Raw genomic sequence first — 17,197 nt, 5'->3', positions numbered from 1 at the left:
GGAATCGCTCGACAGAGAGATTCAGGCGCCGACTGCAATGGCATCGACGAGTTCTGGACAACGAACGTGCGGGGTCCATGCTGAACTTCGCAGTTATTTTGACGAGCTTATGTAAGAGAAGTCTTCCCTTGTTTTACAATACTTTGAAAAGGAATTTTAAATGGTTTTAAAGGGCATGTAAAGTACATTAATGCCTGTAGCTGTACTACAGTGATTAATGCCTGTAGCTGTACTACAATGATGTGGTCCGTCGCATACGACTTCTTGTACTAATTATCACTGCACTAATTTCGGGGAAAAAATTATGCAAGAATAATCGGACAAAACAATTGTTGAAAAGTAAAATGGTTAAGATTTAATTTTAATACCCAACCATATTTGCCTTTTTACAGCTTATTATAACCACTCAAAAGTGAAATTCTGATTCGAAATCGTGATTTTAACGTGGAAAAAATTATGTTAACATAACAAATTCTTAGGAAAAACTGATTAATTTTAATTTAGATGAGATCCATAAGGTTTGAAAGTGGGGGTATTAAAAAATACAGTTCTTGTACAACTTGCATGTTATGTGTTCTAACCCTTATGTGGATTTGTTGGGATGTACAGGGGGGGGGGAGCTGAAAATAATAACTTCTTAACATCTTTTTATTTAATTATTTTACTTTTTTTTTAAAACAGTGTCTGCCATGTATAGGCCTTTTCACACTGTCCAAAATCTCTGGGTTGGAACCGGTTCCAACCCCGAGATTTTTTTCAACCCTTTTCCCACATCTAACATTTCAACCCGGGGACCCGGGTAGCGTGCTCTAGCCGGATCGAAATCAACCCTGGGAGGGACCAGGGTTGAAAATCTCAACCCGGATCGAAATTGCATTTTTCGGCCTGAACCGTGTCGAAAATGATAGTGTGAACTGCCCGGGGTTGAGTCACTCACGGCCGATCCGTGTTGAGTTGAGGCCGACATTTTACCGAAAATCTGACACGCCGTGCATAATATTTCCCTCCACCACTATCGCCGTCACAACACCGATCACGAAACAATTGCTCCCTAATTATCATCCAATAATGTATCGGTGTATGGAGCATCCTTTACCGAGTCTGGGCTTGTATTAGGTCTGCAAAATGTACCCCAAAAAAGTACATTTCTAATGTTAAATAGAACGAATCGTCTAACGAAATGACCGGAGCCATTTTGGAAATAATGCACACAGCTGCGCTGGTGTCGTACAAAAATCGGACTCCCAAATTGGATTCCTTTACTCTCTTATTATTGGCCAAACCCTTTCACGTGACAGGTCCTTCTCCTAATAGGCATGCGCAATACTACCAATGAGTCCGTATTTCACAGAGTAGTAAATTCACCCTGAACACCGGCCTGTCCGTAGGCCTCGTGCGTGCGCGCAGCAGCCGCGTGCGTCGCAATGCATTATGGGATTGAGAAAATCCTCGCAGCGCCCTGTGCCGAATGCGATCCGTGTCGAGAATTTGTAGTGTGAATACACGTGGGCCGTAGCCGGATCAAACGTTACACGGTTCACGTAGCGGCCGTTCCCGTAAAGGACAGTGTGAACGTCGTGTCTCTCCGATCCGTGTCGAAAAATACTCGGGCTGAACCGGGTTGGATCCGGGTAGGTTTCAACACGGTTCGAAACGGAGATAGTGTGAAAAGGCCTTATAGTTCTCCCGTAACTATTTGGAGGAGAGAACGGAGCAGCCAGTGGTGGGAAGTGGATGCCCTCATCCAGTTTACTGACCAGCAGTGGTACGAGAACTTCCGAATGACAAGGGCAGCCTTCCAACTGCTATGCAACCAGCTGCATCCTCATCTTGTCAGGCAGGTTTCGAGAATGAGGCAACCGGTATGTGTTGTCAAGCTTCTAGCACTAACCTTGTACCGTTTGGCAACTGGGGAGTCATTCCGCACCATCAGCAACTTGTTTGGTGTTGGAAGGACAACTGCATATGATGGATTTTGGGATGTGTGCAATGCTTTGAACAGCCACTTAAAGAAACTGTATGTCAAGTGACCTAAAGGTGAGGCTGTCAACCGGATGATAAATGTGTTCGAGACGAAATATGGCTTCCCGATGTGTGGAGGAGCAATTGATGGCACCCACATTCCCATCATTGCACCTGATCAGTACCACACAGATTACTTTAATCGAAAGGGTTGGTACAGCGTGTTACTTCAAGGCCTTGTAGACCACAACTTCAAATTTATGGACTTTGATGTAGGACAGCCTGGAAAGTGTCATGACTCGTGGGTATTTCAGTCCTCAAAACTGCACTTGAAACTTGTGAATGGCACGTTTTATCCAAGGCTCACAAGAGCAATTGAGGGCCAAGATATACCCGTCGTTATTCTTGGAGATTCCGCCTATACTTTGTCACCATTCTTGATGAAACCCTACCCAGAAGGACTAGCAACTGCAGAAGAACTTCGCTTCAATGTACGCCTCAGCCGAGCACACATTTTGGTCGAGCATGCATTTGGTCGGCTGAAGGGGCGATGGCGCTGTATCATGAAGCGCAATGACTCTCATGCCAAGAACATTCATGTTTTAGTTTCAGCATGCATTGTCCTGCATAACTTCTGTGAAACGTGGAAGCAAGAGAATGAAGACATGCACATCAGAGATGAGCCACAAGATGATGATCCATTTGAGCATCAAGCTGACCATGCACAGAATATTGCCGAGGATGGAGAACAGTTCCGTGCAGCACTTGCACGATACTTCACAAGTCACCATTGAAAAGATGTACATGTAGCTTCAAGTCAAGAATCATGTCAGTAGTGAATTCTGCAGGAATTGAAGACTGCATCCCCAACCCTAATATTCCTCTTTTTATTATTTTTTTTTTCTGAAGTAAATGTGATGCCAATCGATAACAGCATAACAAATTATGCGCCCACCCTTCTTAGATCTGCCACTGCATTTTTTTCGCAAACAAGTTTTCTGTCCTAATTGGCCTCTTTGCAAATGCTCAATAATCTTTATTTTTTATAAAGATGAAAACTGAAGAAAAAAGAATACACAAAGTTTGAATCCCGGCTGTTTATTTTTCATAACCTGTGGTAAAGACACATTGAGAAATAAACATGTACATGTACATATACTTTTATTGTGCGAATATTGCAATACATGTATAAACTGGATAAAGTTTCTCTTTTCTTACACTAGTTACAGACTTCTTAAAATGATGTGCTTTTAATAAAACAAACTTGGAGTTTTCACTAGTTCTAGGAAAGTTGTTTGATTTGAAATGCACTTTACGGGCTTTTTAGTTTAGTGTACTCCTACCTGTTAAATTTAACCATATTGTACAGATTATCAAACTGCTGGCAATAAAAGGCATTTAAAAAACTTCTTTTGTTCCTTGAGTTACAGAGTTGCACATGACTTATGAAACAAAATATTAACAGGTAACATCAAACTTAAATGTTACATAGTTTGTAACCTTTGCACAAGGCTCCTGAATAAACCACTTCAAACTAGTTGAAAATATATTAAAAATACATAATGTATACATATTTAAATGTGAACAAAAGTTGAAACTAAACTTAGTACATGTCCAAAAACTGAATATATGGCAGCTTAATAATAATACTGTAAGAATATACCGAAGGCAAGTCGTTTTAATGTTAAAACTTAAATATAATTTCATATGTTTCATTATTGTCACATAAGGAGGTACTACTTGAAAACTAGATTACATGTAATTACCGGAAAACTAAACTACAGAAAACACAAGAACTTGTTTCCGAAAACTCACACTAAATCTTTGCTACAATTACTACAGTCTCGGCACTACCACAGTATAATATTAAAGCTGTATATTATACAGCTTTATTAGACCTAAAACATGATGACATCATGCTTTATTGGCATGTTCGCTTCCTTCTCGTTACAACCTGGCACACGTGAACAAAGCAGGATGTCATGTTTTAGGTTAATTTCAATACATGCATGTTCTTAAAAACGAGGGGTTGGTTGGAAGTCAAATGAATTTTGATTGACATATGGTGGAATGGCCTGGTCAGTAGAAGGTCCGCCGATGTTGGTGTACTGGTCTCTGTTGTTGCCTAGAATAGTTGCTAACTGCAGCATAAAGGCCCTGTTTTGTTCACCCTGCTGCTGCCGGAATGCTAGCTGTTCCCTCCGATGCTGATCTTCGCGGCGCTCCTTCTCTTCGGCTCTCGCTTTTTCCCACTGGAAGTGTTCCTTCTCCATCTGTAAGAGAGCCATTGTGGTCTCGTCCTTCGCGGCTTGTTGTGCCTCAATGAGCTTGGAGACAGCGCTGCCCATGGCTTCTTTTATCTGTGATTTTTTACCACGACGCTTTCTTGTCATCTGGCCTAAGGACAACCAAGAAATAAGAAATAAGAAATAACTGCAAATTAGGAAGAAACAGTAAGGAAAGTCCGAATGAATAAGTTTGAAGAAATTGTGATGACCTGAATGAGAAAAGAAAAAACAGGGTAATCCGAGGGAAAACTTGCTTGCCCTGAAATAGTAATTATGTAGTTTTAAAGAAAAAAAAAGGATAACTACAAGATGTTTGGGTCACCATTCTCTCCTCAATAGAAACATTGGGACCAGGAGGGGGCTAGAATGAAACGAAGACACTTGCTTGGATAGCTTACTTATGCACAAAGAAAAAATACACAAAAAGAAAACCAAACCAAACATAAGACTAAAGTAAAATTTTACCATTGAATTTTTCTTTCAGCTTGCTTGGGGCCTTTGAATTGCCAGGGTCTGTGGCTGGATCTTCCAGTTCAGCAGTGGTATCACCATCTGTTGACTGTTCGTCTGTGGCAAGGACCTCGTCAATGGCATCCATGTCCTCATTGATGACATCTGAATAGTCTGTTTCGACAAAAAATAATGACAAGAAATGGTTTTAGTTTATTTTCTTTAACATGAAAGTATTTATCCACACTGTTTTTGACTTCATAAACAGCAAACTGAACAATAACATTCCCAGTTTGTCAATGTTACTCTCTGCGAAATTCAAGGCCCGTGTATTTACCATTAAAATAGATATCCAAAAAGAAAATATTTTTTTTCAACCTATTACGATGTTACATCTGGCTCTGAATGAAAGATTTAAAATGCGACTTATTGCAATATTTGTATCAAAAACTGTTCATAAATATGCAAAGGAATTTTGTTGTCAAAATTGTATTAATTACAAAACTTTAATTCATATGTATGAATACCTTGGACCTGCTCTGTTGTGTCGCTCTGGGATGTTGATGCATTCTGTTCGTCATCCTCTTCTTTGTCAGAGCTGAGGCCAGCATCGGCATGGTGATAGGCCCTGCAGTTTGTCATCGGACTTTTCCCTGTGACAACATATTATAAGAAAGTTAATAACAAAAAAAAAGAATTTAAAGAAAAAGAAAAATACTCGCAGAGAGAATGTTGCATCTTGACTATAACTCAGTTGTTAAAAGTAAAAAAGATAAAATTAAATGGTTCTGTTATTCTGTAGTCAGGCAGGGGCGGCCCCCCTAAAAAAAAAAAATCAGTACACCCCCCCCCTCCGACAAAAAAAAACAGAACCCACACCAGATCATGACCAAAATGATGACTGTGATGCACGGTGACCAAGGAACATGGGCATGGAGAAAAAAAGAAAAAATCATTTGTGACAACTCACCCAGAAATTCGTCCAGCTCCTTGTAGTACGGGGAGCTCACCCTTCCCCGCCCAGATGCGTTATTCTCCTTTTTAGCATCCCTATACTTCCGTTTGAGGTAATCTATTCTGTCCTTGAGGCTTTCCCACGTCCGGTATGGCGACCTAGGAAAGGTGTGTAGAAACTTCGATAATATTGAGGCCCACACTCGAGAATTGTAAGTCATGCCCTCAAACCCCTCCTGGTGGGATTTTTCGCCCCAAATCGCGATGAGAGCTGAAGTTTCTTCTTGCTACCAATTCTGCTTCCTCTTCCCCTTGGGGCAATCGCTTGATGAATCCCCCTTTCTTTTCATGGTGTCACACTCACAGATTATAAATATAACTACAAAAATACTAGCACTTACTCAGACGTACGACTGATAACAAAATGGTGACAAAGCACTAGCCACGTTTTGCAACAGCGCGAGTTTCGCGGGGTTTACACAACAACATCCGGGGTCAGATTTTAAAAGGTCAATCGAAGGGCGCCCTCGTGAGATTGGGAGAAGAAATGTGCTGCAAAGTTTACGTGGCCAAGGACTTCGTGCGGACGCACGGAAGAATAACCACAGCGGAATATTGACAATCACGTACGGAAACTTTTTACAATAGTAAGTCCAGTCCGAACGCGGCTTAAGCCGCGCTATAATTGTACGTAAGGGCCCCCAGTGTCGGCACATCGCCACAAAGAGATCATTGTGTTGAGTTGTAGTTAGCAAGTTTTGATAGGGGCACAATGGAATGCGACACCCTTAATAAAAATCCGAATAAGGTTGTAATGAAATGGGTGTTAATTGGATTAAATTAAAAAAGGGTAATTGGAGTATTTTCTAGGGCATCTTTTCCCTGGACCTGCGTTCTGATCCGAGTGGGAATAAAAACAGTTATTAGATACTGGCAGGGCTTTTTTTAATAACGTACATTATACCATGGAGGGTTTATATTTAAAAACGAAGAGGTACCTAGGGTTTTTTCCCTAGGACCGAAGCGCGAGGCAACCAATTATTGTACAGTATTTACATTTTTCTTTTATTGTTTCATTCTTTTAGTAGGATTTTACACAGGAACTATCACAGTGCAAACGACCATATCTCTTTTGTTTTTTGGTAGCCCTGAAAAGGACTGTTTGTTTTTTTATCTGTCTTTGGTAACTTTCAAGCAAAATGAAATGTGAAGCATTCCTTGCATAGAGCTCGTCTTACTGCGTCTTTGTCGCTGCTTGATGTAGGATGAGTACTTATGGTGGTGTGACGGCCGACTGGTTGCCCGCAACTACCTATCAATATGACGGTACAGTCACCAACGAATAGCTGTTACTTCTAAGAGATCAGACATTATTGATCATGAAGATTTGTGCACATATAGTCACTTCACTCAGAAGTTCCTCACACTGTCAGCAGTTAGTATGGGTGGCCCCTACAAGAAACACAAGCTTTGGGATGTTTCCGAAGCAAGCATGTAGGAAACTATGGAGACCAGCCGTAGGGTTTTAAGTGTAAGCGTTCAAGATTGCAAGCTGGGGGATGCAGACAGTATAATAGATATTCTGCTAGTCAACCAGCACCAGCAGGCAGTATTAGCAAAGGAGACAGCAAGGCCAGCGGTTTCACCATTGTGGGCCAAACAAGGCTAGTGTGGCTGGAGATTGTGTTGGGACTGTGAGAGATGACGGCACTCTCTTCAGGCATTCCCACTATGGCTCACCTCAATCTGCAGCCCTGGATTGGGGCAAAATGCAAGAACCAGTTGCCAACAAGCAATATATTGTATGGCATACTAGACTCAGTCCGGGAAATGTACGAAATCGACAACGTTGTCATATTTAACAACCATTGTCGAATTTTAACGATTACCGTTGTGTATTCGACAATTTCAACTTCAAACGCAAAAATGTAAAATTTACGCAAAACATGTACTTTTTTATTTCACAATATTGACTTTCAATCCTCTAACTAAATTTCTATCTGCGTAAATTAAAAACTCGCCTGTGCGATTGGAAGAAATTTCCGTTTACTTTTCACAACACCAGTCTGAACCAGGGCGCCATCTTGTTTAATGGCGCTTCATCCTTGTCCCGTTCATTGCAATTACTGTTTATTACAATATTACGCTAGGAATTAAAAAAATCATAACAATGAGAAAGCTAATATTCTTATTGTAACGATAACTTTTAAAGAAGAATTTAGCTGTTCGTTTCCCAATTTTTAAAAAACGTTTTAGGTGTGCGACTTTGACAAAATGTTTAGCTATATTGCGCGGGAAATATGAAAACAGGAGGGGCGCGGAAAATATGAAAACAGTAGGGACGCGGTCTGACCAACACTATCCGGCTTAGCCTTTGATTGCCGTTATGACATCCAACTCCCAGGAAGACGACAAATACAAGGTTTTAGAAGAATCCTTGGAGAGAGAAAAGGAAAACAGCAAGGTTGTATACAAGAAGAAAGTGAAATATATAGATAACTCGGTTACAAGACGGTCAACCTACCACCGCAGAGCCCAAAGCCTCGTGCGTGCTGTGAGTATAGGCCCAACCTAACGTACACAAGCTGAAATACACTCGTTTACGGGTCAGAATTCTTTCGCCTTTTTTTTGGGGGGGGGGAGAGGGGGGTTTACCGTTGATTTGTTACTTTGTATTATAAGATGATTTTTAAGCTATAGGCCTGTACTTTTCTTTGTAAATATGAATAATGATGCATGCTTGGGGACGCTTTGCTTTATTTATTTGTATCATTTTTTTCATGTTAAACCTTGAGTAGGCCTACCTTCTTTTTAACAAAAAAGCCAACTTAATTTGTTTTCTTCGGCTCCCCAATAATATGTCATGGCCCATTAACTTTCACTCGGGACAGTTTATACCCAATGGAATATATGATAAATGGGAATAGAAAATGCAAGTCATCTGCGAGCCTTAACATTTCTTTCCAAAACTTACCGATTATGCAGGCTAAGGAATTGGTGATATCAACAAGATGTGAAGTGGACGTTCATGTGAAGCCGACGTGGGGAAGGGGCAAGTCTTGGCGATACAGCACACAGGCCGAACGGAACGACACGGCACCGGCACAAACTGATCCTGAACTTGTGCAGCAGCCCTCGTCCTCATCGCTCACCATCACTCCGAGAAAACATCACAACACTGTCGAACCAGTCCATACGATCGAACCCAACAAGAAGCTGTCTTGTCGGGCTTGTGGGTCCGATGCCAACAAGTCCTCCTGGTTAGGGTGTGATCACAGGAACGCGAGGACCAAACGTCTTGACTGCCAGTATTGGGTTCATCAGAACTGCATCGGTCTGTACTTTGAAAGGGACGGTGACTTGGAAAAGGTTCTCTTCTATTGCCCGAAGCATGGACCAAGTCAAAAGGCGCACAAGAGGAAAAAGAACCACTAAGTAAAAGGTAATACAATCATTCAGTTTGTTCCATGTCGTCATCTTTCTGTTCAATATCCTCGTTTCCCTCTCTAGATTTAGAATCTGACTGATATCTTGGTAAAATTGTATCTTGACACTCTTTGCTGCCTTTGCAACGTCACTAGTATGCATCTCCCTGTACATTTCTGCAGAATCTTGGTCACTGAATTGTTCAAGCAATTTCATCGTTTCTTCGGTCAGTTTTCTTGCAGTCCAGTTATTCACATCATTATACATCTGCTCATCTTCTGATGTGACGAATACTGGTTGCAGATTTGGCGCATGTGGGGACTTTTTGTAAGCGTCATAGTTTTCTAGAGCTGTGTTGTACACGTTGACAAAATCTTGGTGTAGCAATTTACCTTCTATTGACTTCAAAGGAATTTCCTCGTATGGATTTTTCAACATCCCCGACAAACGAATTTCTTTCCTAATAGCTTGAACTTCCAGCTCTCTGTTAAAAACAGATCCTCTCTGTTCGCCAGGATCTTGAATACCGGCTCTTTGGAAAACAGCTTTCCTGTTTTTCTGAAGGTTAGCGCTACATCGGCTTGCCATTTGCCATCTTTCTACAGTCGGTACTCCTGGTGGAAGGATACTCTTCAAAGATCTGTTTTCGTTTTCAGTTACGTAGTCACCGCCTTCGCCACGCAAATTGTTCCCAGATCTGGAAAACGCCTCGTTCTCCTCTATATATTTTTTTATGTCTGGCGGTGCCTCAACTCTAACTTGCATGTCCCTGAAGAGAAGCGGTTGATAAATACCGTGCTTGCCGATATACATTATGGGAGCAGTTTTCTGGCGGCCGGCAATAGCGTGCTGAGAGTTATTTCTGCGTATACCACTTCTGAAGCACTTAACACCAAGGAAAATGTGAAATATGAGATCATATATCAAATTGAAATTTGGATTGATTACTCTTGTATTCTTCCACATAACGAAGTCCTCTGCTGTTGGAAGAAAGTTCTCATTCTCCTCGCGATTTTGAGAAACATATGTATAACATAGTTCGAGAGCAAATGCCTTCAACACAATGTCGAAGATCTGCCATGTGACGTGATGATTGCTTCCCCTGATTACAAAGTCTTTGGCTCTCTTGCTGCAGAATCCTAAACACCCAGCAATATGTTCCATAAATACGACTCTAGTCAATGAGAAAATTGCCCTCAGAAGGTTTATCTCTGCATGACCGGCACCAGGAGTGAGAAGAATATCATCCAAGAGCTTCTTGCTGCCGATATGGTACACACCTGGATGCTTAATCTCACAGTGGGCGTCAAAGGGTGTCACGGAAATGTCAATGTGCTCGTTGCACACTTCACACATAATCGTGTTTTTTATTAGCAGATTTGCAATCCGGTATGGAACACCATCAAACCCAACACGGATCCAGGAACGATCAGTGCCCACCCCAGCTTGTTGTTTCAGATTCAGCAACACCTCTTTTATTGTAGCCTTGGAATTTGGGTTTATAGGAATGATCTCACCCATGTTAACAGCTAGTTTTTCTTTTGAATGGCAGCTTGGTACATCGCCATACATACTGCTTCTATCCGGTACGTTTACTGGATTGTACCCGCATCCCGGACACTCAACTGTCACTTTATCATATACTTTGCAACACTTGGGGCATACGCAATCTTGCTCTTGTGCAGAACAACTGTAGTAAACGTGGTCCTTTGACTCGCCGGTGATGTCATCAACATGTAATTCACTTTTTACCTGTTCAATGAATTTACTCTGGCACATATGTCGGTATGGTCGGAACACATTATCATTGAGCTCTTTTTCAAACGCTGTAATTTTATCAGCTACGTCTTCAGAACGCTGTAATTTTATCAGCTACGTCTTCAGTTTTGTCAAGCCAGTGAGATGGTGCAAGTTGGCCTTGAGTCTGCAAATTCGATGCAGGTCGACTTTGTATGAATACCACATTCGTCACAACATTGGCAGGAGTCGTTCCACCAGTACGCACACGACCCGTTTTACCTATCCTTTGCGTATTATCAGCAAATACATCTACATCACCAGACGAGAAACACACATTTGATTTGGCAGATGAGTTCTGAAGAACTTTCTTCAACGAGGTCACGCTCCCGCTTGCACTGCTTGCTCCGTCTAATGCGTGTGTAGTTTTGCTGCCATTTATCGACAACTTCACCAAGCCCTGGCTGAATGATAACGGTCCCACGAAGTTAGCATTGCGTAAAGCATAAATGTTCTCAATTACCAGGCATAGTCCATTGGTCTTCTTTGCATTTTGCTGGTCGTCATCAATTGTTACATTGGAAATACTGCTCAAAAATGATACCAGAGCCGGTGGTCTTTCCCCTAAATATTCCACGCAGTTTAAGTCCAACAAGTTTTCTAAATTCTTGTATGATCCCTGTACCGCCTTCGAATCTTGAAGAATATTGCTACTCAGTAGGTTGCCAAGAGCGGAGCAGACCCTCGTGACGCTTTCTTGGGACAATTTACGATTTGTTATCAAATTCAAAATTTCTCCGACTATCGCTGATTCTGAATTACTGGGCTCTTCCTCCTCAGGTAGTTGACTGGGATCTTTTTTCCCAGTTGTATCGCGTTTACTTCCAGTTCCACTTGTTGATGGCGCCTGGTCAAGACAGTCAATACAAACGTGTTTTGCGCGCGGACTCAAATACTTTTTATCCAAAAGCCACTGCAGTTTTCGAGTAGGATGTGATTTCAGAGCGATATTGAATAATGTGGGTGACTCCGAGGTTTTGAAAACATCGTGCATGATGCACTTGCAGCTCTTGGTAAACTGTGACCACGATGAATCCCCTGCAGAAGATCGAGTTCTCCGCTGAGCAACTGGTTTAGTTTTGCCCATTGTGAAATGTTTTTAACAGAAACTGCACACTGTTGGTAAAGGAAAACAAATGCCCAGGTTGAAGGGAGTATATTGGCACGGTGTTGCAGACAGTGTTCATACTTTGTCTAATTCAATATACACATAAAATAACAAACCTGTGCAAGATTTAGCTCAATCCGTCATCGGAGTCACGTGACCCAAAAAAACCTCCCATATTTCATTTTTTGGTCACGTTACTCATAATCATTGGCAATGCCAAAATCTCCAACCATGGTACCATTATTTACTTACTTTCAAGTATTATACATCGTGATATTCGACAGTTCCGATTTTGAGTTTCTGTAAATGGTGTATGCTCCCTTTAAAACAAGTTTCTAGAATAGTACAAAAAGTTTGCCGTCTTGCATGACCAAATATCCGGATATGACGTCATCTTGTTTTTACAAAGACGCGGCAACGCTGCCCATGCTGCCCATGCATGCTGTTAGTATCACACTTGCTTTTGGGTCACCACACAGCGCACATCTTGCAAATCTTTCCCACGACTTAAATAGTATACTGAGACTGAAGTTCAACGTTGAATTTCCTTGCAATGGACTATCTGCAGGAAATGAAATGTCTCCGTCAAGAGAAGGGGTGGCATCGAGAAGGGACTGTTGCATTAACATTTGTGTCAACGATCAATGGGTATTGGTTACATTCATAAATGTACATTCAGTTCTTACCTTATTTAACGTCTCACAATGAGTTTCTCTGAACCTTGGGTTTTGTCACTGATTTTTATTCCTCCACGATTGCAGGTACCATGCCTACCACAACCGTCCTCTGCAGGGGCGACAGTTTGTCATGCAGTGTTCTCACCAATCCAGCAAATACGACCAGTGGGGATGTGTGGTCAAGGCTCCACAGCTTGAAGATGTTGATGAGGCTGTCCAGGGGATCGAAACCAGAGCTGGTCCTAATCGCACCACCGTAGCTGATGTCGCCGGCAAGGTCATCGGTCACGTGCCCCGCAAAATATGCAACGTGCTGGCCGCTGGCCTTGCCGTGGATTTGTCCATCGCAAGGGCCGTGTGTGTGTTCACGGGGGAGTTCCAACACGGCGGCGCTGCCTCCGGAGGTGGCCCAAAGCTGGTGGCCGTCTACCAACTGGAGGTGGTGCGCCAGCGAGATGCGGTGGAGATTGCGGATAGCATCCGTCCACACCTCACAGATAAAGACAGGCTGTGGATCTACTGAGGAACGCCGGCCCTACTACCCAGTCATCTAGACATCAAGAGTTTCTGTTGTTTTCGTAGTTTTAGCCTGTTTTCAGTACATTATTTATTTATGCTGCATAGTACTTCACCAAAAAAATGTGATTTTATTTTTAATTTAGAAAACTGTGATTTTACTTTAATTTAAGACTGTGATTTTATTTTTAATTTTAAAGACTGTGATTTTATTTGTAACCCTAAGTAAATTAACAACACATGTACACCACAGCACAAATAATGACAAAGTGAATACAACAACAGGCAAAGTTTCATCATGATCGATGCCCACTTTATTCCTCCAACATCGACAGGTTACCAATTATTTGCTGCAATTATTACTATAAAATGCAATATAATTTTGTAAAATCCGGAACTAAAGTGATTGTTTTGGCATGCAATAAATCAGTCGAAATCTTTTCAAATTTCTTAAATTATGACCAAAAGTATATTGTAAAATCAGGAATCCTATATGTTACTGAAATGATTGTTTTGGCATGCCATTAATCAGTCGAAATCTTTTCAAATTTCTTAAATTATGACAAAAGTATATTGTAAAATCAGGAATCCTATATGTTACTGAAATGATTGTTTTGGCATGCAATTAATCAATCGAAATCTTTTCAAATTTCTTAAATTATGACAAAAGTATATTGTAAAATCAGGAATCCTATATGTTACTGAAGTGATGGTTTTGGCATGCAATAAATCAGTCGAAATCCTTTCAAATTTCTTAAAACTATAATCAACAATGAAAGGATTGTAACATGTCTTTGCATCTCTGTACCGCTAATCCAATCCAGTCTTGCAGAATAGTGATGTATACCGGAAGTTGTCGAATACGACAATGGTTGTTAAATATGACAACGTTGTCGAATTCGTACATTTCCCGGACTGGACTCCATCACAAACACAAAGGCGTTTCATGCAGATACACATGACAGACATACAATGCAAAAGCCGAATTAAAAGTCTGTCCTGCAACATTCATGTTATTTGTTTGTGAAATCCCAGCCCCTAATTCTCCCCTTTTTTGGTGTGCACTAGCTTCCCTTCCTTTCATGATTCGTAGAAAATGGTAAACACTATGATGAAGTTGTTTTTCAATTACTTCTTTTATCATTATTCCCTAAGTACCTTCAACAAGACTGAACTGACCTACGGGTTTGAGTTTCTGGTGACTCGAAGCAAATCCAGGTCTGTGTTAGAGCTTGTTCATACGGGGTTTGCTCAACAAAAGAGTTGAAGCTTTTCAGCACACAACGAGTGTACATTCGACCCATTCAACAAGACATGGAATTGACAGAGTCGTCCCCACCCTCCTCCTCAGCCACTCTTGTGCTGTCACTACGGCAGAGAGCTACCAACAAGCAAAATTTGGGCTCACATGGAGCAGTAAACAATCTGTGAGTACCCTTCTTCCATTATTAGTCCAAATAATCAGCACAGAAGTTTTGTCTTTTTAATGAAACAGTGTAAATCCCGCATGCACATTATCATCAAAAGTTGGAAGGTGATATTTACCAATATCATTTAAAAGGTCATCGAAGCATAGCTTTCCTCTTTTGAACATTGGAACATGGATGATGTCTATTAAAATCTGTAAAGGTTGCAAGTTGGTGAATTATCACAGTATTAACAGTGGTAAAAGATGTTGTATCTGAACATTTTGCGCATCGTATCCCAAAAATAAACTTTTTTTTTCCAAAAAAATTGTTTTTAGTAACAATTTTTAATGGTATGATCTTTTGGATCTTTCTGCATGCACCTGTTTGTATCAGGTGAATGCGCCATTGGAGGAAGAACTGAAGGATTACTCAACAAAGCAGCCCACCCTGCTTGCATTTGGCTCCAAACCCTACATGGAACAGATCGTTATGAAAATCGAGGACTATGGCTTCCTTCTCCCAACATCAAACATCACAGTAGCAGTGGACCTTCTCTTCAAGAGCCACTACCTCTTCAACTTGGAGTACTCAACTCAGCTAGTTAACTTTTTGAGTACCTTCAGACTCAGATACATGTATATGGTCCTGAGAATACTGGAAAGTTGCAAACACGAGTCACTGAAATAGCAATGGCACTCGAGTCTCTTTAGATAAACCAAACCTCATTAAATCTACACTGCAAAATAAGGGCCAAATCACTGATTTTTTTAGAGCCTCAACTGTTCAGTTAGAGGTGGCAACCACCTTCATTTTCTTCTCCATCCTTTGACTGATTGAACTGATATGGTTGCCTGCTATTACAAAAAAATAATGTCCAAAGTGTAATATTCCACTTGGGCTATTATCGGTTACCGTAAGTATATCAGCAACTATTAGGATGTTACAACTGCTCCTAAGAAGGCCAAGCACATCCGATTCAAATGAAATAATCGGATTCAAATGAAATAATCGGATACACATGACAGACGTACAATGCAAAAAAAAAAACCAATTCAAAGTCTGTCCTGCAACATTCATGTTTAGTTTTTGTGAAATCCCAGTTTTTAATTCTCCCCATTTTTGTGTGTGCTCTGGCTTCCTTCCTTTCATAAGTTGAAGAAAATGGGAAACACTATGATGAAGTTGCTCTTTAATTACTTCTTTTATCAATATTTCCTTGAGCAAGTACCTTCAACAAGACTGAAATGGCCTACGGGTTTGAGTTTCTGGTTACAAATCCAGGTCTGTGTTAGAGCTTGTTCACACAGGGCCTTGTTCAACAAAAGAGTTAAAGCTTTTCAGCACACGAGTGTACATTCGTCCCAATCAGCAAGACTTTGAATTAACAGAGTCCTCCTACCCTCCTCCTCAGCCACTCTGCATACTTTCACTGTGGCAGAGAGCTACCTACAAGTGAAATACAGGCGCACATGGAGCAATGTAAACAATGCAGAAAAAATATAATGAACTTCATTTTAGGCAAACGAGGACTGGTCAGTGCGCAGACATTGTCAGTATTCTGTGCTCGACTATCTTATTAGAAGGTGGATACTCACTATGAGGCACTTCTCACCCTACTTCAATACCATCGTTCTACCGAAACTGAAGGCAAACTTAAAGACTACATGACATGTGTCCTTTCCATCACAACCTGTTTCCAGAGAAAGGGGCTGGTCTAAAAACCCCAAAAGCTTGAATCATATATTATCAAGAACACTACAAGCTGGAGGGTGTCGCTTGCATGTGTCCACGCTGATCAGGAAACTGTAGTTGAATGTGCCATTTTCGACATTGGAGATCAAATGACCAAAGGTGGGGGATCAAAAAATTCACTTACGGTGTTTCTGGTGGTTTTGGCGTGTTTTCCGGTGCTTTTGGGTGATTCTGGTGGCTTTTGGGGAGTTGTAGGTGTTTTTTGGGTAGGTGTTTTTCTGTGTTTTCTGGTAGTTTTGGCATGTTTTTCTGGTGGTTTTAGGGTGTTTTCTGGGTGTTTTAAAGACGTTTTCTGGTAGTTGTCTGGGTTTTTTCCCGGTAGTTTTCCATTATTTTCCAGTATTTTATTGCACAAAGCATAGGGATTCAGACTCAAGAAGGAGCATCTTAACAACAGCAAGGAAGGAAAGGAAATTTCATTTGCTACATTTAAGAAAGATCAGGAAAGGCTGACGTTTGACAAGCTGGTCAAGCTGAACTTTCACAGTAGCTAGAGTCAATGGCCTTTTATGAAGTTAATTTAGAGTCTCTCAATATAAACAGTCAATAACTGTCAAATGTTTTCATCTCTAAAGTTGGGTGGGGCTACACCCTTGCAAAGTGTGTCGGAACAAGGAAACACTATCTCCTGCAAAACAAGACAAAGGTACAGAATCTACCTAGAAGTAGGGTTTTCAGCTCTCCACTGCACAGTGAAGACACTCACGCACACAGACCACTTCATCGAGCAGAAAATACTACTTTTTCAACAAGTTGAAAACATGGTAACAATTTATTCAATTGCGACATTTTTTATACCAACGCCGATACCATAGCCCTAAGAAATTCATGAATGAATGGCCGTGTGAGTTTCTTACA

At 41.1% G+C, this 17,197-nt stretch overlaps 3 protein-coding genes across 3 annotated transcripts; 1 reads left to right on the top strand and 2 right to left on the bottom strand.

Annotated features, from left to right (window-relative positions):
* The first annotated feature begins 2,090 nt into the window (after window positions 1–2,090).
* On the top strand, window positions 2,091–2,756 carry LOC119727786 (protein ALP1-like). The gene has a single exon (XM_038199851.1). The coding sequence runs from the start codon at window positions 2,091–2,093 to the stop codon at window positions 2,754–2,756; it is 666 nt and encodes a 221-aa protein (XP_038055779.1).
* Window positions 2,757–3,106: 350 nt separating this feature from the next.
* LOC119727785 lies at window positions 3,107–6,004 on the bottom strand. The gene is made up of 5 exons (XM_038199850.1): window positions 5,946–6,004; window positions 5,671–5,813; window positions 5,228–5,353; window positions 4,716–4,874; window positions 3,107–4,360 (listed from the first exon to the last, which is right to left on the bottom strand). The coding sequence occupies exons 1-5, from the start codon at window positions 6,002–6,004 to the stop codon at window positions 3,978–3,980; spliced, it is 870 nt and encodes a 289-aa protein (XP_038055778.1). The 3' UTR covers window positions 3,107–3,977.
* A 3,101-nt stretch (window positions 6,005–9,105) lies between these two features.
* Window positions 9,106–10,601, bottom strand: LOC119727784. The gene is made up of 2 exons (XM_038199849.1): window positions 9,346–10,601; window positions 9,106–9,160 (listed from the first exon to the last, which is right to left on the bottom strand). The coding sequence occupies exons 1-2, from the start codon at window positions 10,599–10,601 to the stop codon at window positions 9,106–9,108; spliced, it is 1,311 nt and encodes a 436-aa protein (XP_038055777.1).
* Between the last annotated feature and the right edge of the window lie 6,596 nt (window positions 10,602–17,197).

Source organism: Patiria miniata, unplaced genomic scaffold (assembly GCF_015706575.1).
Source record: "Patiria miniata isolate m_02_andy unplaced genomic scaffold, ASM1570657v1 HiC_scaffold_20, whole genome shotgun sequence".
Lineage (NCBI taxonomy): Eukaryota > Metazoa > Echinodermata > Asteroidea > Valvatida > Asterinidae > Patiria > Patiria miniata.
The sequence above is the reverse complement of the archived record's forward strand: the minus strand, read 5'-3'. Positions and strand labels throughout refer to the sequence as shown.